Here is a 25,813-nt window from a genome sequence, read left to right on the forward strand (position 1 = left end):
GTTTACTGGGGTGACTGGATGGCTCAGTCAGTTAAGTGACCAACTCTTGATTTTGGCCCAGGTCATGATCTTGGGGTCATGGCACTGAGCCCTGAGTCAGGCTCCATGGAGAACATGGAGTCTGCTTAAGATTCTCTCCCTCTCTTTCTGCCTCCGGCCCCACTGTCTGTCTGTCTCTAAAAACAAAACAAAAACAAAACAAAACAAAACAAAACCCCTCCAAAAAACCAAAAACTTTAAAGTTTACTGAAGAACAGTAACAGAAGACAGCAAATTTGAAAAACAAAAGCTTTTAACTCCCAACTCATAAGTCCTGGAGTTAAAAGTATGTGAGAATAAATTTTGCACTACCATTAGCCCATCACCATCTCTTGCCAAAAGACTTGTTTGAAGAAACTGTGCTTTGAAAAACCCACCCAGCTTTTTCTCCTGGCTGTCCTTGAGCTTTCTACAACAGAAAGTGATAGGATATTGGCAAGAATGGCTAATAAACCTCTGGTCAACCATGCTTTAACAGATTCATGAAGTTGCAAGCGTGTAAAGGAGTAGCAAGGTGAATGAAATCAGTCATTTAGAAATGGGTCTCCTGGAGGCAACCTGACATTTTCTAGCAAATCACAGGGAAATACAATGTGAATGGATGTTTTAAGTGTTTGCATCTGTTTCAAATAAGCACCAAAGAACTTTTAACAGTGAAAAGGCCAGGACAGTGTACTGGAATGAGCTTTCAATATTAACTTTAGAAGGAATCCATTTTTTAGTTAAATGCAGAGCATTGTAATTTCTGCTGCAACAATTACAAGTAAGTCATTTAGTGCTGAAAATAAAAATACCAACTCTGGAGACAGTCTGACGGGGTCCAGATCCTGACTCAACACTTAGTAGTGGTGTGACCTTGAACAAGTTATTTGGCCCCTCTTGGCCTCTCTCTCTAAGTGGGGGATGTAAGTAATACCATCATAAGATTAAATAGATTAATTTGTACCTAGAACAGTGCTGGTACTCATATACTTTGTTTATTAACTGTATACTTAATATTTATTAGCTCTCATTACTACTTCATTCAATTTTTTTCAAATAAAAATATTATTAAAATTCTACAGTGTACACATTGTTGTGATTATACACTGTAAAGTATGCACAAATTCCCAAGACATTGTGTCTGTATACAAATAGCTTTCAGTCTCTCACTAGACTTGATGATACAAATTAAAGCCTCTTTCGCATGAATAAAAAGTATTTGAACTATGGAGGTAAAATATCTCTGAAAACCATGTAACAGTGATAAAAGAAATTGATCATGACACAAAGAAATGGAAAGATATACCATGCTCATGGATCGGAAGAACTAATACTGTTAAAATGATATTACTCAATCTACAGATTCAATGCAATCCCTATCAAACTACCAAGAGCATTTTTTACAGAACTAAAACAAATCATCCACAAATATATATGCTATCACAAAAGATCTCAAATAGCCAAAAAGCAAACTTGAGAAGGAAGAATGAGCTGGTGTTATCACAATCCCAGATTTCAAGCCATTCTGCAGATCTACAGTAATCGAAACAGGATGGTACTGGCACAAAAATAGACACAGCTCAATAAAATGGAACAGAAAGGCCAGAAACAAATCCATACTTATATGGTTAATTAATCTATGACAAAAGAGGCAAGAATAAACAATGGGAAAAAGAGAGTTTCTTCAACAAATGGTGTTGGGAAAACTAGACAGCTATATACAAAAGAAAGAAAGAAGGAAAAAGAAAGAAAAAGAAAGGCAAAAAAAAAAAAAGAAAAGAAGAAAAAGAAAAGAAACTGGACTTTCTTACATGATTAAAAAAATACTGTTTATATTTAAACTCAAAGTGTATTAAAGACCTAAACATAAGACCTGAAACCATGTAACTCCTAAAAGAAAATACAGGGAGTAAATAGTCGGACATCAGTCTTATCATACTTTTTTTTTTTTTTTTTTAATCTGTCTCCTCCAGCAAAGGCAACAGCAGCAAAAATAAACAACTGGGACTACATTAAGCTAAAAGCTTTTGTAACAGTCAAGAAAACAATGAGCCACAAAGGCAACCTACTGAATGATAGAGGATATTTGCAAATGATATATTTAATAGGGATTAATATCCAAAATATATTTAATAGGGATTAATAGGGAAAATATCCACTGGGTGGCTCAGTGGATTAAGCCTCTGCCTTTGGCTCAGGTCATGATCTCAGGGTCCTGAGATTGAGCCCCAAGTCGGGCTCTCTGCTCAGCAGGAAGCCTGTTTCACCACCCCCCACCCCCACACTCTCTGCCTGCCTGTCTGTCTACTTGTGATCTCTCTCTGTCAAATAAATAAAATAAAATCTTTAAAAAATATATCCAAAATATATAAAGCACTCATACGACCAATACCAAACAATCCAGTTCAGAGCACCTGACTAGATATTTTTCCTAAAGAAGGAATGCAGATGGCAAATAGACACATGAAAAGATGTTCAGTATCACTCGTCATCAGGGAAATGCAAATCAAAACCACAATGAGATGTCATTTCATACTTGTCAGATTGGTGAGTATCAATAAGACAAGAAATAACGGGAGTCAACAAGGGTGTGGAGAAAAGGAACCTGCCAGGCACAACTGGTAAGAATATAAACTGGTGCAGCCACTGTGGAAAACAGTGTACAAGTTCCTCAAACAGTTAAAAATAGAACTACCCTACCATCCTGCAATCCCACTTCTGTATCTGAAGAAAATGAAAACCCTAATTTGAAAACATATGTACCCCTATATTCATGGCAGCATTGTTTACAATAGCCAAGACAAGGAAGCAAGCCAGCGTCCATTGATAGATGAATGGATAATGATGATGTGGTATATATGCATACAGTGCACTACTACTCAACCATAAAAAAGAAAGAAATCTTGTCATTTGCCACAACACGCATGGACGAGCAGGGTATTCTACTAAGAGAAATAAATCCAACAAATATGATATAGGTTTGCTTACATGTGAATCTAAGACAACCCAAAACAAATGAAAAGAGAAAACAAAAAAGAAAGAAATCCATAAATACCAAGAAAAAACTGTTGGTTGCCAAAGGGGTGGGAGGATGGGTGAAATAGGTGAAAGGGATTAAGAGAGACAAACTTCCCATTGTAAAATAAAGAAGTCACAGGGAGGTTAAGTATAGCATAGGAAATAAAGCCAGTAATATTTGCAATAACTTTGTATGGTGACAGATATTAACTAGACTTGTGGTGATCATTTCATAATGCATAAAAATGTTGAATTACCATGTTGTACATCTTCAATTAATGTATTATTGGATGTCAATTATACTTCAATAAAAATAAAAGGAAATATATGTATTTTTCTTTTTTAGAAATCTGATGCAACAAAGTAAAAAATTAATGAGTGTGTTTGCACTCATTTATTGAGGGCAATTAATGAGTGTGTTTCAATGACAAAATAAAGTGACTTTTAAGAAAGACTATAATTTTTGTAAAGTTGAAGATATACCTTTCATAGAAAAATAGGCAAGAAACATATATTGATCTTTCATAACAAACGAAAATGTTTCAAATTATAGTTTGTTTCTTGAGGTTGGTGAAAGCTGTGCTCAAATTTTCTTTAACTTTTTTTCTAAGATTTTATTTTTTGAGTTATCTCTACACTCATCTTGGGGCTCGAACCCACACCCTGATCAAGAGTTGCATGCTCCACTAAATGAGTCAGCAAGGTGCCCCCTTTCTTTAACATGTTTAACACCTAAACATCTGGGGCTCCTGGGTGGCTCAGTTGGTGAAGTGTCTGCCTTCAGCTCAGGTCATGATCCCAAGGTCCTGGGATGAAGTGGGGAGGCTGCTCTCCCTTTCCCACTGTCCCCCCCTCTCCCACCCACTGGTGCTCTAATTCTCTCTCTGTCTCAAATAAATAAATAAAATAAAACAAGCCCCTAAACCTAAGCATCTTGTAGTATTTGAAGTATAATGATATCTGAATGGCACCACAGTCTCTACATTTTATTTTCTTGTTTAAAGATTTTATTTATTTATCTGAAAGACAGAGATCACAAATAGGCAGAGAGGCAGGCAGAGAGAGAGGAGGAAGAAGGCTCCCCGCTGAGCAGAGAGCCCAATGTGGGGCTCGATCCCAGGATCCTGGGATCATGACCTGAGCCAAAGGCAGAGGCTTTAACCCGCTGAGCCCCCCAGGCGCCCTTGGTAGGCTGTTTTGAGGCCATTCATTATATCTCATGGAAACCGCCCTCAGGATGAGTGTAGCCAGCGTTGGACTAGGATGTTTTGTGTTGACTTAGCAAATTCAAACTGTTTCATCCTTCTCCGGCCCCCCTGTTTAAAAAACAGATTCAAAGCTGCCTATCTCTGATAGGGGAGGTAAAGGAAAGAGAACTCATGCCTGGAAAACATTTTGTGTCTTTCCTAAGTCCATTGGGTCAAAGTGGTTGGTGTCATTGGAGTTCACAGAGGAGAAGCGGGAGGACTCAATCAATGCGAACACACACTTGAAGCCTTTTTTCTTCATCCAGAGGAAGTAGGTAGCCCAGCTCTCCTTTTTTTCTATGGTACCGACTGCAAAACCCACATAGTATTGAGGAGATCATGGTATTGAGGTATTGAGGAGATCATGGCCACATGATGTGGTCAGTAAAGAATCACTAATCACTTTGCAGAGGAGGGAAATGGAAGTCCAGGGAGCTGAAATTATTTACAAAAGGCCCTGCTTTTACTTATTTTTAAGGCTTCTGGGCATTATATATCCTGGATATATACTGTACAGGTTCTCAAACTTTAGCGTATTAAAGAATCTCTGGACACACTCTTATAATCACAGGTTCAAGGCCATGTTCCTAGAGATTCAGATTCAAAAGATCTGGGATTGGGTACAGGAATACACATTTTAACAAGCATCTTGGTGGTTTTGTTTTATAGCTTCTATGATCGTACTTGGAGAAACACTGTCTTTTGTTTTCGGATAGTTGTGTGACAGGCAATTTTTCATTCTTTTCATTCTTTCATTCTACTATTTAGTCAGTCAACATTTTTTTTTTTTCAGTTCGTAGCCATGGTCTCCCTCCAGATACCACAGGTATCTGGAGGATTCGAAATTTTAAAGTACTTAATATTAATCAATTAAGTCCTCTGAAATTCCTAAAATAAGATTTGATCCCCATTTCATGGTGAAAAGTACTGAAGAATTAAGAAAAATTACAGAATATAACAATGTTGAAGTCAGATTTTTTGCCCTGTTTTTGTCAATCCTGTCTTATTCACCTCAGAAAGCTGCCATCATAACTGGCACTAATTGGCACCCTTGTTAGAAATCTCAGCAGAGGAGCCAAGAATAGAAATGATATGGACACCTCTCACCCACAGGGCCCGGCTGTCTGCACAGGTGAGGCTGAGATCAAGGATGGGGTAGATGACCCGGCTGCTGCCTGTGAGAAGGATAAGACCTACACCTGTTTGCTGATGAGGTAGACAATCCGAATCTCCAGGGATGTTAATCAAGTAACTTTCATGTGCCTAAAGCCACTGAAAAACAAAAGATGCCCATAGTGCTCCTACAAGTGATGTAGTTATTATGCTCTAAGAGGGAATGAAGGCAGCAGCCAACAGATACTTCTGCCATGGAATGCTCCCGCAGAATACTGCTAGACTATTGTATTTTTTGCTTACTTGTGGTATGCTTATTTGCTTCATTCAAGAAAATATTTTCAGCTCTTCTGGGAAAAAAAATGGGGAACTGGATTTCTCATGAACATCTGGAGAGCAAAAGACAAAATTTTAAATATACAATAATTATTTATTAGATGGACTAAATTATTTATTTAATAAATAAATAAATATTTATTAGATGCTACTACAGGATTTTTTTTTCCTCCTGGGTATATTAAGGTTATGAAGAAACTACTTATGCAAACTTAAGAATAACAGTCCTTCATTTTATGCTCTTCTTTCTTACTTTGTAGTTAAAAGAAAATGCAGATGTGTCTCTTGTTACCTTGAGTTAGAGGAGGTTAAAATAAGGTCAGAATATGCCATAATAAACAACTTTCTCTAAGAATTGAGAATGTACAGAATCATAGTTCTGTATATCAGTACAGGACATGCAGGGGCTTAAAATGTTATCTGTTCATGATACGAAGGCTAATGCCTAACTCTGTAGTTTGCTCATATTTAATCTACCAAAGATTTCATGATCACATATTATATGTCTTTATTGTAAATAAAGAGTTCAACTCCACTTTTTATTTTGACTGCTGACTTCTTTTTAAGTCTCAACCTCCCTTTCCCCTGTGTCCCCACATCTGGGTGGAAAGCTGGTGCACACTCCTCTGCCTTGGCCACTCTAGGGAAATGTAAGTCCCTGCTCAAGGGATCTTTTCCCCAGCCTACCCCATAGGCCGTATAAAGATCCAAAACCATTCCCTCTACTTTCTCAAGCCAGCCCAGACCTGCTTGTGTCCAATTAGTCTCTTTTTGTATGAAGAATAAAATTTCTCTCAAGTTCTCTTGGTGTCTGGGGTGTCAAGACCTTTGGCATCTGAACCAAAATTTGGTGGGTGTCTCTCACACTTCCGTGAAGTACTACAGAACACCACTTCCTAAGTTAAGAATTAGGATACAAAGTCAAGTGGGAGTACCTAGCCCAAAGAATTTATAGTCAAAGTGGGGAGGCAAACTACTAATGATTCGTAACATACTAAATGCTCTAACAGTTGTATGCATAGTACTATGGGTACTATGGGAGCACAGAGGAGGAACAGAAAGGGATTTTAGACTAGGTGATAATGAGTAGATGTTAGTACACAAAAAGGGTATGTGGTGGGTGAAGGAAGGGGGCATCAAAGGAACAGCCTATCTGAAGGCTGGAAGGTAAACGACCCCCTGCTGTATTTAGAGAAACACAGATGGCCCAGCAAAGCCAGAGAAAAGAGAGGGCAGCAGGGATGAGGACAGAAAGAGAAGCAGAGGATGGCTCTTCAAGAGCATCAGGTAAAGCCACGTGATCGTTATGGGCATCAAATTTCTCATCAGTAAATGTGGACACCATCTGCCTTTTCTCTTGGAGGGACTCAATGAAGGGTCAAATACATAAAAACATTTTTGAGGTATTTAGAGTACTCTATCATCCTAAAGAAGTAACTGCGGCCAATGCACAATGGTACAAGAGATTCTTTGATAATCTTTATGATGGCAAGAAATCACTTTTTGTTTCAGGAACTTCCCTTGCGCTTCCTTCCAGTCACTTGCTCTTCTACGACACTACATATGTCTTATTCCTTACTATTTTCCCCTAATTCTCTAAATATACTAACCAATTAGAGTATTTAAAGTCAGTTCAGTATCAAAAGTTCACTTGGAAAATTCTGCTTGCAAGAATGGAAGTGTACTAAAATGTAGTATGTATGAATTGCATCACCATAAAGGTACAAAAATAAATTCTGCATTACCAAACAAAAGTAAGAAAATAACTTATTTGACAAATATCGGGATACTTTTATCTTTGAGAGAGTTTTGTGGTAAACTACACTGAAAACTTTGGAGAAAACATAAGATCTCAGTTCAATTTTATAATGCAGCACTAAAGAAATGAAATGAACTTTCTAAAATTTGGGGTTCAGAAAAAGAAAGGAATGCTTCGTCTGAGATTTAACTGGATATTGCCCCTTTCTTTGCTATTTGGGGCATTCAGAATATAATTTCACAGATGATATATTTTTCTTAATGTGATTTTCAGACTACATCTAATGGAAAATGCCTGGTTAGGATTAAGAGACATAGTACAGATGTTAAAATACATTTGCATGCAATTATTTCTAAAACAAATGCCAGGGTACAGAGTCTATTGAAATGGCTTTCAGGATGGCTGGCACAATGTATTAAACCAGCTTCCAATTTCTGAGAAAGTCTATATTCTGAATATTTCAAATCAAGATGCTGAGCACAGAATAAACCTTGGATTTTTCACCTTGACACACTGTCCAAGAATGGATGGACATAGGGTTAGACCCCAAGGATTCAGGGTAGGGATTTAACATTTTGTAACTCAAACGCCTCTCTAGCTTTATGCAAAACAAAACAAAATAAAACAAAACACCCCTGCGTTTTGTGTATAATTTCCATATCTGAAAAACATAAAATTACTATAAAGTAAGTTAAACTACTAATTTAGTACATAGAATAAAAACAGACAGTAATAAATCAGATGCACTAAGTAAGTAGTCTTTAACTTGTTTCAGGGCTTTTTCTTCAAAAACAAGAAAAAGTATCCATAGTTATTCATTTTTTGTGAACAGAAATCTCACATTAGCTGATGGTCTTGTAGGGATACACTCTTAAACATCAAACTAGAAGTAAGACACTCTTATTTAAAGTACTTCCAAAATGCATCTGTCACCAAATTGATCAGATATATCAAAAGTAGGGAGTGGCAGGACCAAGAGGAAGCATTCATCACTTAACTCATGAAGGGCATCATGCCCTTCACAAAGGCACTGAGCCTAGATGTCCCTGAAGTTTGTGGCCAGGGCGAGACCTTTCATTACCTCTCAGTGATCTTTTCCATCAGAGTATATTTTTGGATTAGGACTCCATTCAATGAATGACCTATGCAGACCAACTGCTGTATCTATTATGTATCAAAACAAAACACTGACACAACTTTCATTTGTCCAAATTCAGAACGCATCACAATCTCCTTTACTGTGTGCTTCACTCCTTGGTGGGGAGCAATTCAAATCATGTCACCCTAGGAACTGACAAGGGGACTAGAAGTTGTGGCAGTTCTTTTTCTGATCCCTGCAGGGGAAAGCAGCAGCAGCCCTTGGATCAGCTACTTTTTATCCGCTGTTGGTCTCAGTGGCAGCTCCTTTTCTTGCCAATAATGATAAATGATAGACTCTTTAATGAGGAATAGAGACTGCAAGCTGCACACACAGAAGCTTATCTTGTTGGCATCTCTGATTATCATTTGCTCCCTATCAACCTCTTCCCACCCCCTCACAGTGATAGGAGGTAGAGAGGAAACCCATAGGAAAGAGATCAATTATTTAAAAAATAGTACTCTTTGTCACAGAAACTCTTACCATTAGATACAGAAAACCCTCATGATGCCAAGAAAAATGCCAATGAGGTACAGCCCTGCCCCTTACTTTTTTTTTTTCTTCCTATCAAAAGATTTTTCTATTCATTGTTGGGTAAACGCCCAACTTCACCATCAAGTCCCCTTGCCTTCTCAGCAGTGCCTCCAAGCAGGTGGAGATGATGAAGCATGGGAGAGAAAGGAATATGAGAAGTCAGAAGAACTCCAGTGGAATCTTCTAAGGGTAGTGCTGATGGAGACTCCTCCTTGGAGGGGGCTCCATGCATCCCCCCCATCCTTTTCCCATGTGAACCACAGCTTTATCTTAACCAAAAATCGACCTAGAATCTATAAAATGCAGTCAACCAAGAAAAGGCAGTATTCCCATTTAATACTTTGTCATCCCTGTTATTTTTACCTTGTCCTCCAAAAGCAAAAAATTTGAGAGATATATTGGACAGTAATTAAGAGCCATATGCTATCAATGATGAAAATCAGGGCAAAAAGCACAGAAACTAGAATCAGACTGACTTGACTTCACGCTGCAGCTCAAAGGACCAGCTATGTGACATTAGATAAGGTAATTTAACCTTCCAAGTCTGCTTCCTGTTCTGAAATAAGACAGGATAAATAAACATATTACCAGGTACATCAATGAGCATCGAGTATATTCTAGCCAAGTGAAATAAAATCCTTAATGCTTTGGGATTTCTCTTTTGTTGGAGAGAAAGAAGCAATACAAGAGAATGGGAACATGAGAAATGTGACTTCTCTAATGTCTCTAGTTGATGTCTCAGCTTTCCTTTCCATTGGCCTGGTCACCCACTTTGATATGATCACCCATGACACCTGTCACTACAGGGCTGAAGAGGCCACCTGGGGACCAAGATAAAGCCCTTTACTGGGCAGAGGATGCTGTGTCATGACACTGAGCAAGTACAAAATCCTCACACAGATATATGAGTGCACTGGCAGTAAAAGGCTGTGTTGTATTCATAAAACATGGTTTAAAATATCAAAATTAGTGTGTGACACTTAAAAAATTAAAATACAATTGAAGGTAACTAGATTCCACGAGGTAAGATTATTAAAATAAACATAATGCAATTTCTCCAGAGGATCATTTTTGACAGTTTAGACCCCCCAAGATGGGCAGCTGAGATGAGTTCTGAATTAGAAAAGATGGAAGGAGAGGAAAAGCTATCACAGTAATCACTACGCATAACAATAAGAAAAAGAAAATTGTAGCCCAGTGCCAGGATCAACTCAAACTTTCACAAAGCCACCATGACTATATAGGTACTAAAAATAATATAGAGTTGCCACGTTTAAGCATATGAAACAGTTTACCAAGAGAAAAATGTCAAGTTGTAGAATTGTGTAACTGTCTATTAGAAATTATTCATTTCTAAGCCAGGACCAAGTTTCATTATCCAATAGCTGCTCTCAAGAATGAAGCTAATTTACATTTAAAATAGGAGTACAGTCTACTCTTTAAAAGCACAATGGTAAACACACCAATTTGACAATTACATTAATATGAGTATTTGCATAATCTGTCTTCCACACCTGTTCTTAATTTGAAGCAGCTGCAGGACAAATCACATCACACTAATCTCAATGGGTATATGTGTGTTCCAAACAGTAACGCGCGCATCTTATTTTTTGAATATCTTTTATTTTTTAAATGTTTTCTGACTTTTTAAAAAAATTGGCAAAAGTTCTCTAGAAGCCATACTATTTACTTGGTTAATATTAATTAGTGGAATTAGCATAAAGCCAATAATACTGTCCCTTACATTTTGGCCTCCTCTGTTTTGACATGTGATAGTAATGATTTCTTTTTTGGGGGAGGTTTTTTCAACATGTAACATGTATTTAATTTATACCAGAAAGGATTCACACTTGATCTTAGCCAAAAGGCCGAGAAGCGATACACCAGAAAGGATTCAAAGGAACAATAAAAATATATCTAGAAAACTTCAGTAAGAAATATAACCAGAGAATCAATGACAAATGCATTAATGCAGAATCAAGCAATAAATCATCTGGAAATATATTTGCAACATGGATAATCATGGGATCTTTTGGAATCTCTTTTCTTTTTTTTTTCTTTTTTCTTTTTTAAAGATTTTATTTGTTTATTTGACAGACAGAGATTACAAGTAGGAAGAGAGGCAGGCAGAGAGAGAGGGGGGGAAGCAGGCTCCCTGCCGAGCAGAGAGCCCTACGACATGGGGTTTGATCCCAGGACCTGGGGATCATGACTCCAGCTGAAGACAGAGGCTTTAACCCACTAAGCCACCCAGGTGCCCCTGGAATCTCTTTTCTAAATCAGGTTCCATTTATGTTTTAAGAAACCTACATCAGAATTTAAGAAGCAGAGCCTTACTTTCATCTTGTAAAGGATCCACTTTGTGTTTATGTGTATTCAAACACACACTCAGTGCCATCAAAAAGGAAGTCAGTCTGATTATTTTTACATATTCTTGTGCTTCAAGTATTTAAATCCTTCAGTTAGACTCTAGCTGGTGGAATATAAGACACCATGTAATCTGTCAACAAAACTGTCTCTCTTTAATCTTCTATTATGAATGGGAAATGAAATTAGAGCTTTCTAAAGATGCTATTTATTTCCTGAAAATTGAATGAGAGCATGCACAGTAATGAGCTAAAGCAACAAAGATGATCTGTTTGTTTGCACGCTGTTGACTTCCATAGAGGTAAACACTGAATGGCTGGATTCTTAGTTGAGTATTTCATTCAGAATCTGATTTTTATGAGTGCTCTCATTATATTGGAAGACAAAAATACTTAAAACATTCACTGTAGCTTGTATTTCTATGACATGTTTTATGCTCATTCGTTAGCAGTTCTTATCATAAGAGAAACCGAGATTCAGAAGAGTTAAGTGATTCACCCAAGTTCTCATAGCCTGTACCAGCGTTATGGTCCAGGTGTTCTGACCCCAGAATATTCTTTCCGGCAACTCACAGCTGTTTTTCAAATGAATAATAGCCCTTAGGTTAGATAAATAGGAGAAAGCATTTTTACTAATGGAATATTTGCAAGTTTCTTTTATCTTTCATGTCAGAGCATCTGAACTATTTCAACTCATGGCTTCAAAGGTACTAGAAACCACTGTTTCAAAAGTTACTATAATAAAGGAAAAGAACTATTTTCTATTTAGATAAATATAGTGCAAATTCTTACTGAGAACCAAGACTGGTTACTCCAGGAGTAGCAAAAAAAATTTTATTACTATATAATTTAGGCAATAAAACCAAGTTATAGTGATTGCGAGAAAAGCAATTTTCACAGTTGTGACCTCTATATAATTATATTTCTAAATATTCCGTATTTTATTTTTCTTCATTAAAAACCTTACATATATAATTGAGCACACAGAAAAGTACCTTAAACAGATAAGCTGGCATGTCATGGGGCCTGTGGAACATAATGGAATGAAAACTCTATTTGTATGTAATGAATATGCACATTGTACAATATTCTAACAACAAATTTCACTTTTTCTCTGAGTATCAGAATATTTTAACCTCAATAAATGAGTCATAAATTTCTAAATTTTAAAATAATCTTGTTTCTTTTTGTTTTTGCTAGCAAGACAAAAACTAGCTCATTATCAAAGTTAAAAGCTTTTGACATGTAACATATAAAGAAGACTCATTTTTTGTAAATATAAGCTACAGGGAAGATATATTCCTTTGCTAAAAATAAAGCATTAGGATAATAAACTTCAGAGCTAGAGACCGAGTCATATCTTCTCAGTTTACAGAAAAGGAAAATGAGGTCCCACAACTGAACTGCCTTCTCCAAGGTCACAAAATGAGGGGTAGAGTCAATCCTCAAACCCAAGGCCCCTCTGGACACCACAGAATCTGGCCTCTTACCTTTATTACAAAGCCTAAACTGAACGCTGATGGATCAACTACATCTTCATGCTTTCTAGATCCTAAATCCTAAACTAAGCTATACTCCAATGGATGAATATGCAAATAAATCTTACATTGGAAAAGATCTACAAAAGATAAAACTGCCTTCATTTTAGCCTGGCATAATGATGCAGGTAAATACATGTATACATGTGTTAGCAGGATCACTGGGAGGCTGGGATTCAGGTGAAGTTCAATTCTTCATGCTTTTCTGAACTGCCTGAATTATTTTTGCAAGCACACCTTGCTTTAATAATCACATAAAATTAGTCTTCCTTGTTGCAAGTTGAAAACAGAACCTAGAACAGTAGTTATGTTTTTCATACAACATGTTAATAGCTCTTAAAAACCTTTACTGTCATGAAGACTCAGCACATGGGTACTCTGATTTTTCACATTAAATCAGAATTTATACTCTTGCCTTAGTCCAGCAATACAGAAAAATAAATGCCTACTACCCATGGCATGATGGTTTCTTTTTAATGTTAAGAAATTATTAACAATTTTTTTGCTCTTTTCCCTCTGCTTTTCAATCCGAGTGAACCCCCTTTGTGATCGGCTCCTCCATTTTCCCTTTAATCATCTCTATCATATTACTTGTTACCTTTAGACTTGTTCCCAAACTTCAGCATCCCTCTTAGATCTGGAACTCCGTCGTAAACAAATTTTAAAGAACCACAAACAAAGCCTGAGGGGGCACAATATTAAAGAAAACCTTATTCTGCTTAGTCTATGAGGGATGACTGACTCACTAAACACTTAGAGAAAAGAAAAATCCAATTTATTCCATAGACGGCTCTAAAAAGGCATAACTGTCAAGCAGTTTTTTTTGTTTTGTTTTATACCTTACAACACTGAGTTTTGTTTAAAATGGCTTAGAAAAATGGTTATTATCCTGAATTTTATCTAGTCAGATTGCCATCTCCCCGAGGGTAAGAACACTTTTGAATCCCCTATGGTACCTGGTGTCTGCCTAGCAAAGTGTCTAACACACTAAGGGCATTCAGTCACATTTCTCTGATGGATTGCCTAACTGAGGATGTAAATTCTAAAACATGGAGATACTGTAAAACACTTTTGAAATCGTACTGCTGTTCTGTTTTTAGCCTATGGTTTTCCATTGGAGCATGGAGAATCATTTGTTTCCTGTGAGATTCTATAGAGGAAGCTCTTCAATTTATTTCTACATTACTCCAGAACTCTCTTTTTCTTAAATTAAGTAAGTATCTACTTGAATAGAATAGGGAACAAAAAAGGTGATGTGTGAGGAGAAAATACAGTAGCCAACCTCTGTTTTAGTTTAGCCGTGCTGGAAATTACGGAATGGGAACGCCAAATAAAACAACTACCTTAGGTGCTTAAGTAATTATTTCTAATTTGATTTATGAAATATTTCTATCAATTATGTTGAGAACATATGTTTCTTTCAAAGCCATTTGTATTGGTGGGACATTGGGAATCAATGCTATTTGGGGCCTTCAGTGATGGCAAGAACATTTTAGCAGTGAGTAATCCATTTATCGGCACTCCATCAGAAACCCATGTTTTTAATACACACTGCTTCGACAAGTTCTTGTGTCCTCTAAGACTCAGGAATCACTAATCAGAAAGTACCTGAGTCTTTTTTTTTTACTCTATGTATATGTATCTTTGTATTTCATTAGATGGATTTCAGTACTCTAACTAATTTATCAAAGGGGTTGTAAAATGGGGCCTGAAGGCCAGAGCAGGGGAGAAAGGGAAAGAGAAAGAAAAAGAAAAAGGGGAAATGAAATAAAGAAAGAGGGGTGAAAGAGTGAGAAAGGGAGAAAAAGAAAGAAATGAACATGTTCTTCAGAGGAAAACGAGCTCTCAAGTATTGTCTATTTCTAACATTTCCCTATTACCTTGCATCTCGCCTATCACTAGGAAGCTATTAGGGTTTGATCTTCTGGCCTAATGATATGCAAAATGACTATTGCAAGTGAGTACTAGAAATGAAATGAAACCACATACAGGAAGAGCAAGATAAAAAGTAGGTAGAAAAATCTTTAAAAAAAAGATCATAATTTTACTACAGAGAATAAAAAATAATATGGTTATTTGGGTTACTCTCTTTGCTCTCCACATTTATGATGTATTTCTCTAAAGGAAAGTTCATTATACTATTTGCTTTGTTTGAAAGATACAATCCAGTTGCACTAATTCCATAAACCATGTATTTTAAGAAGAAGATGGACTAAACTCATTTTAATTTTTTCCTGGATAATTACCAAAAAGCATGCAGGACCTATTAGAGAAGATTATTAACAATCATTATGCATTTACAGAATCTCAGATTCAAACCAATGATTAATTCTTATTCTCACGGTGCCCTGGATGAAGGGATGACAAACACTTAGCAGAATAACCCCCATTTGGTTGGGCAGAGTCACATACAGCATTAAGGACTTTCCTTTCTTTACCCCACCAGAATGGTCAACCTTCAACTAGATGGGCAGCTGAAGACAGAATGAGAAACTTCTGTCCTTCCTATCTTCCCACCTGTTCCCAAACTGAGGATTTCTGAAGAAATGATTCATTCATTTCCATTTATTTGTTATGAGAGAGAGTGGGAGAGGGGCAGAGGGAGAGAGAGAATCTTAAGCAGACTCAGTGCCCAGCGCGGAGCCCATTGGGAGGCTGATCTCACAATCCTGAGATCATGACTGGAGCCAAAATCAGTAGGTTAATCCTGATGGTTAATCGACAGAGCTGCCCATCTAGGTACCCCACTCACTTCCAATTCAAAGCATGGCTGGAAACGGTGACCTTGTAATCAGTCAGAACTTATATTCAACCCTAAGTCCTTGGGAAATTTACTGAACCTTTCTGGCTCTCTGACTCCTCGTAGGTAAAACAGGAGCAGCACTAACTAGCTCTGGGCTTAGCTGGAAATCAAATGACCCATCAGGGGTGAGGTATCCAAAGGACAGAACCCAGCAGGAACTCATACAAGTCAGTGGATCTGGAGATGAAGAAGAACAAGGTTTCCTTGGAACTTCCTCTAGGTGCTCCACCAAGTACCTTTCTTTCCTAGTGTGGTCGCTTGTAATACACATAATTGCAGGACACACAGGAAAAGTATGGAGTATATCTTTTATTTTCACTGTAGCTGGAAGGAAGTTAGGACTTTTTTGAGCTTTCCAGCAATTCCAGAACCTAATATGTAAGAGCCAAATGAAAAACTTTCTCTTGACCCTAACTTATTTAAAATTCAGCCTCAACGACTGTTTTTCTCTCTCTTTTTTTAATCACCTTTCAAAAAATACTGGCTTCTCTACTTGCAAAATATGCATATGCTTTACTTAAACTTCCCAGTATTTGTTCTATTGCCCATGTATGTTGCACCAGGGTGCCTAACCGGTAGGGTCAAGCATCGGTGGCAACTTCCTGGAGGGGAAGAATGACCTCTGCTTAGCTGATGTAGCATTGTACTTTACCGAGTACTGAAAACATACCGAATCTTTAAGAATACTTCAATTGTAACTAAAAATACTAAAACTTACAATAAAGCCCTACAACTCACTGATCTTTAGTCAGGTTATATAAATTTGTATCTTTCTAAATTTTCCTGGAAGAAAAAGAAAACAACAACAAAATTTCTTGTCACTAAAGTACCTCAAGTCATAAAATCTCTTTTCACATATCTTAGGCCATGGTAAACTGTTGGTGGCAGACACTATTAGGTACTTACTATAATATTTATCCTTCCTTTTTTCCTCTATGAAAAGGATCCAAACTTTGTTTAGTGTAGAAGTACCCAGTTAAATGTAATCAGTTTCCCAGATTCAGTTGAAGCAATTAATGTTCATGTGATACTGTTCAGGCCAACTAGAAGGAAAGAGAAGCTCCTGTGTAAGGCTTCTTGGAACACCTGTTACTAAAAGGGGGGTGATTTAGCTGGCACACACTAATTTGTATTTTTCCCTCCCCTTCTTTCTGCCTGGAACATGGACATTATGTCTGGAGAAGGGGTAGCCATCTTGTGACCATGAAGACAAAGGCACACAAAAGGGAAGAGCAGGAGGCTAAAAGAAATGCAGGTCTTTTGTATCATCCTTGAGCAGCTCTACCAGCCCAATCTGGACTGTGTGTCTAAGGAGTTCATGTTTTATGAAAAAAAAAAAAAAAAATCTGTATTTCTAAATAGAGCAGCTGATAAACTTCACAGAAAATTATATAGTATTTTAGTGGAAATGTTCAAAACTCATATGACTAAAGCAACAGATATAATCAACTCATAAAAGTTATATACCAATAAATAAATAGAGAGTATAGTTCCTTGATGACATCTCATTTGTAATCCTGTGCATTTCCAACATAGTTTTGTTAAGCAGACTTCTTATTTCCAGTTCCCCAGTAAAAGTATCATTGATATTTAGTGGGGTTAGAAGCATGACTACTACAGAATAATGAAGCAGTACATCTTATTCAAGAGAAACAGACTGATTAGGGAAGAAAGAGCTTATTGTAAGCAAAATATTACACATATATAAACTAATAAAACAGATGATAAAATCAGGAAAGAAAATATTTAAGAAAAGTTAAAGGGAAAAAGTATTAGTTATATTGTTAAATAAATATATTACATATTATCTACAAAGGAAAAGGAATCAGCTGAAGTATTATTCATAAACAGATTGCCTAACTATAGCAAAGATAAGATCTATTAGCAACCTGAGAGGGGGTTGGTAATGTCACCTGAATCATATAACTGAAACTTTATAACTAATATATGTGGGTTAATAAAATAAAAGTGTGATATGGGTTCTGGAAATACATATGGGTGAGGGATTATTTCTCTCTGACAAGTCAGAGAAGACTTGAGGGAATAGGGTTTTAAAGTTTGTGTAGGAGTTTGGTAACTAGAGAAAGGGGGTGGGTGGGAACGAAGTTCTAAACAGAGGGAGAGAGAGGAACAAAAGGAAGTAGGTATCAGAGTTCTTTCAATTCATGGTGCCCTGGAAGGTACCTGGTATAGAAGAAACAACTTATAAATATCTGTGAATGAATGAATAAATAAATACATACATAGCATGTTCAGTAAGCAGTAGGGATTAAGTCTTGGGTATAATGTATCAGGTATATGATGATAGATAGCCTTTTGTGCCATGCTGAGAGCCTGAAGAAAAGGGCAACTTTTGCATTAGGGCAGAAGAATATGGCCCAATTAGATGAGAAGGGCTTATGCCTGGAGATGGAAGAACACAATTAAAAAAAGTTGATGAAAACTTTGGATAAGGGTAGGGAGAGATAAATAATTTTCTTTGAAAACAATGATCTGAGTTGAGATGTCCCATTGTGCAACCAATTAAACATACCCAGAGCCTTTGAGAAAGGGGGAACTTGATAACAGACTAGAGCTGGTCAATGGACACCACATATTTACACAAAATATACCATGTGCCAGACATTGGAAGCATGAAGTTGAGTAAGACTGCCCCAGCTTTCAAGGAGTGTATAGCAATTATGATTCGGTGTGATACATACAAAAATAGGGGTAGGTATATGACATAGAACTAATGTATAAAAGGGAATAAATTCTATTTTTTTGTGTGTGGCAGGAGAAGATATCAAAAGAGACTTTACGGAGTAGATGACAATGGGAATTAAAAGCTACCCAGAAGTTTTCTAGATGAAGGTGGAAAGTGTATATTGAGAAAGAGAAAGGCAGGGTCAGCTTTGTACACTCATAAAGCAATGTTAGAGAAACTGCTACTCATTTAACATGTAAAAAGTGTGTGGTGGACAATGAGATCAGTATGAAAGGGCCATTGCAGTAGACAGCTGTCTTTGAAGCCAATGAGCCTTTCCTTAAAGTTTCTGACATGGAAAGGGAAGCCAACTGGGCATGGTGGATCTGTACTGAGGACTTTAGAAAGCAGATATTATTTTTTAATTTTTATTTTTTATATTTATTTATGTATTTATTTATTTTGAGAAAGAGTGTGTGCAAGTGAGTGGGGGAGGGGCAGAGGGAGGGAGAGAATCTCAAGCAGACTCTACACTGAGAGGGGCTTGTTATCACCAGCCTGAGATTATGACCTGAGCCGAAATCAAGAGTCAGAAGCTTAACTGACTAAGCTACCCCAGGTACCCCCACATATTATTTTTTTTAAACCAAAGATAAGAAGAGACAGAATTAGTGAAGATTTTACTGACTAACAGTACTGATGAGAACTAACTGAAAGTAAAAATAAAAATCCTGACAATATTGTTGGAAATGATCCTGGAAAAAATAAACAAACGTCTCAAAAAGCCCACTCTGGGGCCTTTTTAATGAGCTCAGATTTAAGGATATATGTATATATAAACAAGCAAACAAACAAAGAAAGACAAAACAGAGGACAAAGATTCAAAGAGTGCTAAATCTGGCAGGAACATGAAGTATCATTAATTCAGCTTTTTCATCATGTAGGTTGGAAAACAGAGTCTCAGAGGGGAAAAATAACACAGTATATTAATAGGAGAATTCAGGTTCAGTACTTTTTTATTACAGGAACCCACTGTTGCAGAAGAGTAGTTCAGGGTTCCTGCATATACTACTCCATAGACCAGTTGCATTAGAATCTTCTAGAGAGTCTAAAATATTTTGATTTTCCAAAATCCCATCCCCTCCAAAGTTTTACCCAGTGGTCTGGGATGGACCCTACATTCTCCATTTTTTAAGAGGTTTTCAAGGAATTGCTTGCATCTGGAAATCATGGGACTAAATGAAGTCTAAGACTGTGTAGGAGACTAGGGATTGTTACTGATTAAGGGAAATACATTTTCCTGTAATAAAGAGAAAACCTGGCAATGATGCCCTAGTTTTTGAGAAACTAAATCTTTAATCATATTGGAATCACCAGTTAGTGTGTTTTAAATGTCTGTCACATGCTTGGTTCTATGGGAAGAAAGGCAGAATATGAAGAGAATGACTTTATTCCTTGTGGGGTTTTTTTTTTTGGTTTGTTTTTACAAAGATATTCTATTGAAGAATTTACTAGAGTTTTTCTGCGAGACAACAGATTTTCCTCCTGTCAGCACATCAGAATGCTCAGTGCGTTCCTTGGTTTATCACTTGAGAACTTGCAGTAGCACTCACAGTAGAAGATATCAAGGTGGCAGTTTTTACAGCAGTGCAAGTGTTAGCATCAGAAGTGTAAGAATTGATACACTGTGCAAAGGAATCTTCTGCCTATTTTGTGTTATGATAATGCTTACCTATTAGGTACCACCTGTTCTACATCTATACTGATAAAAGTATAAAAATTGGCGTGATCATGACACCTGGGTGGCTAAGTCCATTAGGCGTCTGCCTCCGGCTTAGGTCATGATCCCAGAGTCCTGGGATGGAGTCCCACACTGGGCTCGCTTGAAGCCTGCTTCTCCCTCAGCCTGCCACTTGCACTGCTTGTGCTCCCTCTCTATTTCTCTCTCTCTCTGACAAATAAATAAAGTCTTTTTTTAAAAAATCGGCACAATCAAACAACAAAGGCTTTAAAAAAAAAAATAGCCACCAAATACCTTTAGGTAAGCCAGATGAGACTGAACTGTTAACTGAATGTAAACAGGGACTTTCTCATTTCAGGACTAAACTATCAAGCTCAGAATGCTTGGGCCAAACAGCCAACAAACCATGGTCATTTAAAAAAAGCTTCTACTCCTCTACTGAACTTCTTTTTAAAAATTAATTAATTAATTAATTAATTTGTGATTTACATTTTTTTCATAGCTATTTTTTAAATTTATTTTCAATGTAACAGTATTCATTATTTTTGCACCACACCCAGTGCTCCATGTAATCCGTGCCCTCTATAATACCTGGTACCCCAACCTCCCACCCCCCTCCCCTTCAAACCCCTCAGATTGTTTTTCAGAGTCCATAGTCTCTCATGGTTTACCTCCCCTTCCAATTTCCCCCAATTCCCTTCTCCTCTCTAACTCCCCATGTCCTCCATGCTATTTGTTATGCTCCACAAATAAGTGAAACCATATGATAATTGACTCTCTCTGCTTGACTTATTTTACTCAGCATAATCTCTTCCAGTCCCGTCCATGTTGCTACAAAAGTTGGGTATTCGTCCTTTCTGATGGAGGCATAATACTCCATAGTGTATATGGACCACATCTTCCTTATCCACTAACAATGAAAATATAGAAAGGGAAATTAGAGAATCGATTCCATTTACTATAGCACCAAGAACCATAAGATACCTGGGAATAAACCTAACCAAAGAGGTAAAGGATCTGTACTTGAGGAGCTACAGAACACTCATGAAAGAAATTGAAGAAGACACAAAAAGATGGAAGACCATTCCATGCTCTTGGATCGGAAGAATAAACATTGTTAAAATGTCTATACTGCCTAGAGCCATCTATACTTTTAATGCCATTCCGATCAAAATCCCACTGGTACTCTTCAAAGAGCTGGAGCAAATAATCCAAAAATTTGTATGGAACCAGAAGAGACCCCGAATTGCTAAGGAAATGTTGAAAAACAAAAATAAAACTGGGGGCATCATACTACCTGATTTCAAGCTTTGCTACAAAGCTGTGATCACCAAGACAGCATGGTACTGGCATAAAAACAGACACATACACCAGTGGAACAGAGTAGAGAGCCCAGATATGGACCCTCAACTCTATGGGCAAATAATCTTCGACAAAACAGGAAAAAATATACAGTGGAAAAAAGACAGTCTCTTCAATAAATGGTGCTGGGAAAACTGGGCAGCTATATGTAGAAGAATGAAACTCGACCATTGTCTTACACCGTACACAAAGATAAACTCAAAATGGATAAAAAACCTCAAGGTGAGACAGGAATCCATCAGAATCCTAGAGGAGAACATAGGCAGTAATCTCTTCGATATCAGCCACAGCAACTTCTTTCAAGATATGCCTCTACTGAACTTCTAATAGGGTCTTTTCATTCCTAAGACACTGCCCTCTTGTGCATGCTTAAAAACATTCCAGGCAACTTTTGCTCTGAAAAGAGTACTCCAGGTCATTTATTAATGTCCCTGAGATTTAAAATTAAGGAGGAAGAAATGTTAACAGTAATATCCAGTGCTTCTTTCAATTCTTCACATAAAATAGCAGCAAGTAAGGTGGGGAAACTTGTTTGTTCGCTTTGGATTCTTTCCCACATAGGCTAGAGTGCAAGATCGAGCTCAGTGGATTCTCAAAGTTCACAGAGGCTAAGGATTGGCCTGATTATTTTGAGACAACCAAGTTGCAAGGTTTCAGGCATTATACTTCTAAAATTTGTCAGTCCACGAAAGTGAACCAAGCATGCTGGGAGGAGGCGGATGCAGTCAGTAAGACTGCTGACTTCTCACCAACACAAACTAACCCCTTCACTCCCATGGACTCTTCTATCATGAATGTAGTTTTGCTGTTCTCTACCTGTTATCATTGATGGAGGACAGCCTGTGATGTTAAAAAAAAAAAAAGAAGAAGAAGAAGTTTCTTCTTTAAAAAATGATATTAGTCAAGAGGTAAACTTTATTGAAAGCTGGAAGCTGTTAACTTATGCTATACTCAGCAGATGACAATGGTAGCCTGATTCAGAATAAGAACAGGATTTGGAAGGAAGCCTACAGAGATCTCTCCATGTTTTCGAACTGGGAATTTCTTGAATTTGAGGGTTCATGAAGATCTCAGGATGCATACCTCGTGAATGTCAAGGGTCTACTATAATTAGTTCTCATGAGTGGTTTCTTCCTTATCTAATCAGAGATATAATTTTTATCTTAAAAAATCTACTACACTATAGCAATTTATTAATATTTATTAAGTGCCTTTGGGAAAAGTAACTTAGTGCCCAACCATAATTTAACTTAAAATGCGTTAGATTCTTATAATGAGCTTATATGATTTTCTTATTAAGGTAGGGTGACTTAAATATTTTTGAAAGAACAATTCATTATACTTCTGTTTGATCATTTCAAAATGCTGTACTTCCAAATTCAGCATTATTTAAATAATCATAATCAGCACAACTTGAGATCTCCATGAAAAACTGGCCAATTAATATAACTATCCCAAACAATTCTAGTTTGAATATTCATCTTCCAATGAGTTTTCTGGAAAATCTAAGGAAAGGATTTAAGGAATGATGGCAACCATTCAGATGGTGATTTTTTTTTTAAATATTTTATTTATTTATTTAACAGAGAGATCACAAGTAGGCAGAGAGGCAGGCAGAGAGAGAGGGGTAAGCAGGCTCCACGCCGAGGAGAGAGCCCGATGTGGGTCTCAATCCCAGGACCCCAGGATCATGACCTGAGCCGAAGGCAGAGGCTTTAACCCACTGAGCCACCCAGGCGCCCCTCAGATGGTGATTTTTAAAGAGCCACCTGTAAGTGTTATCAGTAACAGGAGAATGCTAGCACTCAACAAAATACCCCAGGGTTCTAAGGAGCCCAGATATTCAAGAGCAGAGCTCCTTTCATACTAAAACTACAACTTAAAAAAGCAAGATGGAAACTTTTCTTGGGGCAAGATAGGAACTAAATATCAGATACTGGATTGTAAGAAGCAGCACAGTTTTCCTATTTTGTTGGTAAGATGATATGCTGGAATATCTTTTAGGATCAAGATAGATTAAGTAATTACAGGCATTTAAAATTCCTCTTTTCTTAATCTGTGACTGAAGGGATAGAGATTAAGCAAACTGGACAAGATTACATGATGAGAGAAAAGAACAGGATGAGAAAGGAAGAAAGAGTATAGTAGAAAAGGTGAAGGTAGCAGAGAAATTTTAAGAAAACCAATTGGAAATGTAGAATGCAGGATGATAGAAACATGAATAGAATCCACTGAGGAAACACAAGGAATCTTAAATGTAAGTGAATTTCAAAATAATTTCACTTTTTGTCTTTAATCATGTATTCACACTGTTCACTTTGTCATTCAATTTAGCTTGTACACCACCTCCAAACATCTTAAGATAAAATTCACAGCCTAAGTCTTAAATCCTATGGAGAGCTCCCTTAACAATATTAATGTTCTACTTCTTCCTTCCTCTCACTTTAGTTAAGATGGAGAAGTCAAGGGAATATGTTCTTAGAATCCTAGTGGATTACACAATGAAACACATGCTTGGGTAGGTAAGAAAAGAGAAAATTTAACCTCCTGGAAAGCAGTTTTCTTCCAGATTTAATTTATGGGAACTCAGTATTAGATATGCAATACACATTTACTTATGCAATTAGAGACACACAGAAATCTGAGAAATAAAAGTACATTTACTAATTCTCAATTTTCTACTTAACATTAACATTAAAGTACATCCCTCCCCCTTCATTATTGATCACCTTAGTACTGCAGATCCTAAGAGTTACTGGTGAATGACAAAGAAAGAAGGAGATTAAAAATCACCAATGTTGCAACTCAACATTGTATGTATGAAAATGGTCATCCCCATGAACATTGCTTGTTATGGTTGACAAGCTCCATCTTTTAAAACCTGCTCTGTTCCTTGACCTTCCTTGATATATTAAATGCTAATTTGTTTCTTCCTTTCCCCCTCCCCCCCTCTGCTTTTTACTTCTTGCTCTAAAAAATGTGGATATTATTGAGCTCCTCTTGGTAAATCATCTTTCCCAGAAATCTTCACTCTCATGTATTTATCTATCACTTCTGGATTATTTCACAAATACTTGTCTCTGGCTATAACTTCTCTGGCAAGTTGTAATTTTCTTAATGTTTGCTATTTCAACTTACTTTTCTTGCCATTACCTCAAACTCAAGATGTCTAAGGCTCACTTCATCATATGCCTATCGAAACAATTATTTAAAAGTTTATCCTTATTTCAGCTCCCTCTCAATTCCCCTCCCCCCAAACATTCTCCAAATGCTCCACTGTCGACTAGATCTTCACAAAACATTGCTCTGATCATATCACTTGCTTATCAAAAGACTTTCAGGTCCCGGCTACCTAAACCATACAGGACATACTTATTAGCTTGGCATTTAGGGCTCATAGCATTTATACAAGTATTTATTGAGCTCTATTATTCACCAGGCATCATTAGGCACCAGAGATGAGCAGGACATTCATAGTACCTGCTGTCACGGAGCTCAGAGTCTGGTAGGAAAGATAAATATTAAAATGTAAGTTTATGTGTGGCAAGTGTGAAATATGGATGCTTTGGGGTTCTCTAGAAGGGAGAGATACTTGAGTAGTACCTAAAACACTCACTGCTGCTTTCCTATAAATTAGGCATATGTAGTGAATAGTGAAAATTATGGCCAAACAAAAGTAACCATATTATAGAATATGTGTAACTTTGGATTAAATATCAATTTTCTAGAGCTTATCATAGTGGGAATTACTTATTAACTCATTATAAGTGCAAGGATTTATGCTAGTTACTTTATATAATATTCTTTTTAGTCTTCATAACAATCTTGCAAGATAGGTATCCTTATTCCGTTTCTAGAGATGAGGTAAAAGCCTCCAAGAGATGGACTTCAAGGACTCTACCCAAAGTCCTACTAACTGATTAAAAGCAAGGTGAGCTTCAGACTCAAAACACATGTTCTTTTTCCTATATGCCATGATTAGATCATACACAAGTTTTCCACATAATGATACTTAGCAGTGATAGACTGGACATCCTAGAGCCTCTTCCACAGGGTGTCAGCCTTGAGCAGCTGGCTACAGGTGGCAACATCACAATATTTTGGGAAAGGTTTTGTTCTATAACATTCTTGTAAAACTACCTATTTCATGC

At 37.1% G+C, this 25,813-nt stretch overlaps 1 protein-coding gene across 20 annotated transcripts in view; it reads right to left on the reverse strand.

The window, feature by feature from the left end:
• The window catches only part of FOXP2 (forkhead box P2), a 544,701-nt gene that overhangs the window by 119,711 nt on the left and 399,177 nt on the right, over nucleotides 1–25,813 (reverse strand). For 3 of the 20 annotated variants that reach the window (XM_032305221.1, XM_032305219.1, XM_032305220.1), the window contains one exon: nucleotides 5,703–5,788. The exons of the other annotated variants lie outside the window; for them this stretch is intronic. In XM_032305221.1, coding sequence (XP_032161112.1) covers nucleotides 5,703–5,726 — 24 coding nt within the window. In that variant the 5' untranslated portion in view covers nucleotides 5,727–5,788. The remainder of the gene's footprint in view (nucleotides 1–5,702; nucleotides 5,789–25,813) is intronic. 20 annotated transcript variants of the gene reach the window in all.

Source organism: Mustela erminea, chromosome 11 (genome assembly GCF_009829155.1).
Source record: "Mustela erminea isolate mMusErm1 chromosome 11, mMusErm1.Pri, whole genome shotgun sequence".
Taxonomy (NCBI): Eukaryota; Metazoa; Chordata; class Mammalia; order Carnivora; family Mustelidae; genus Mustela; species Mustela erminea.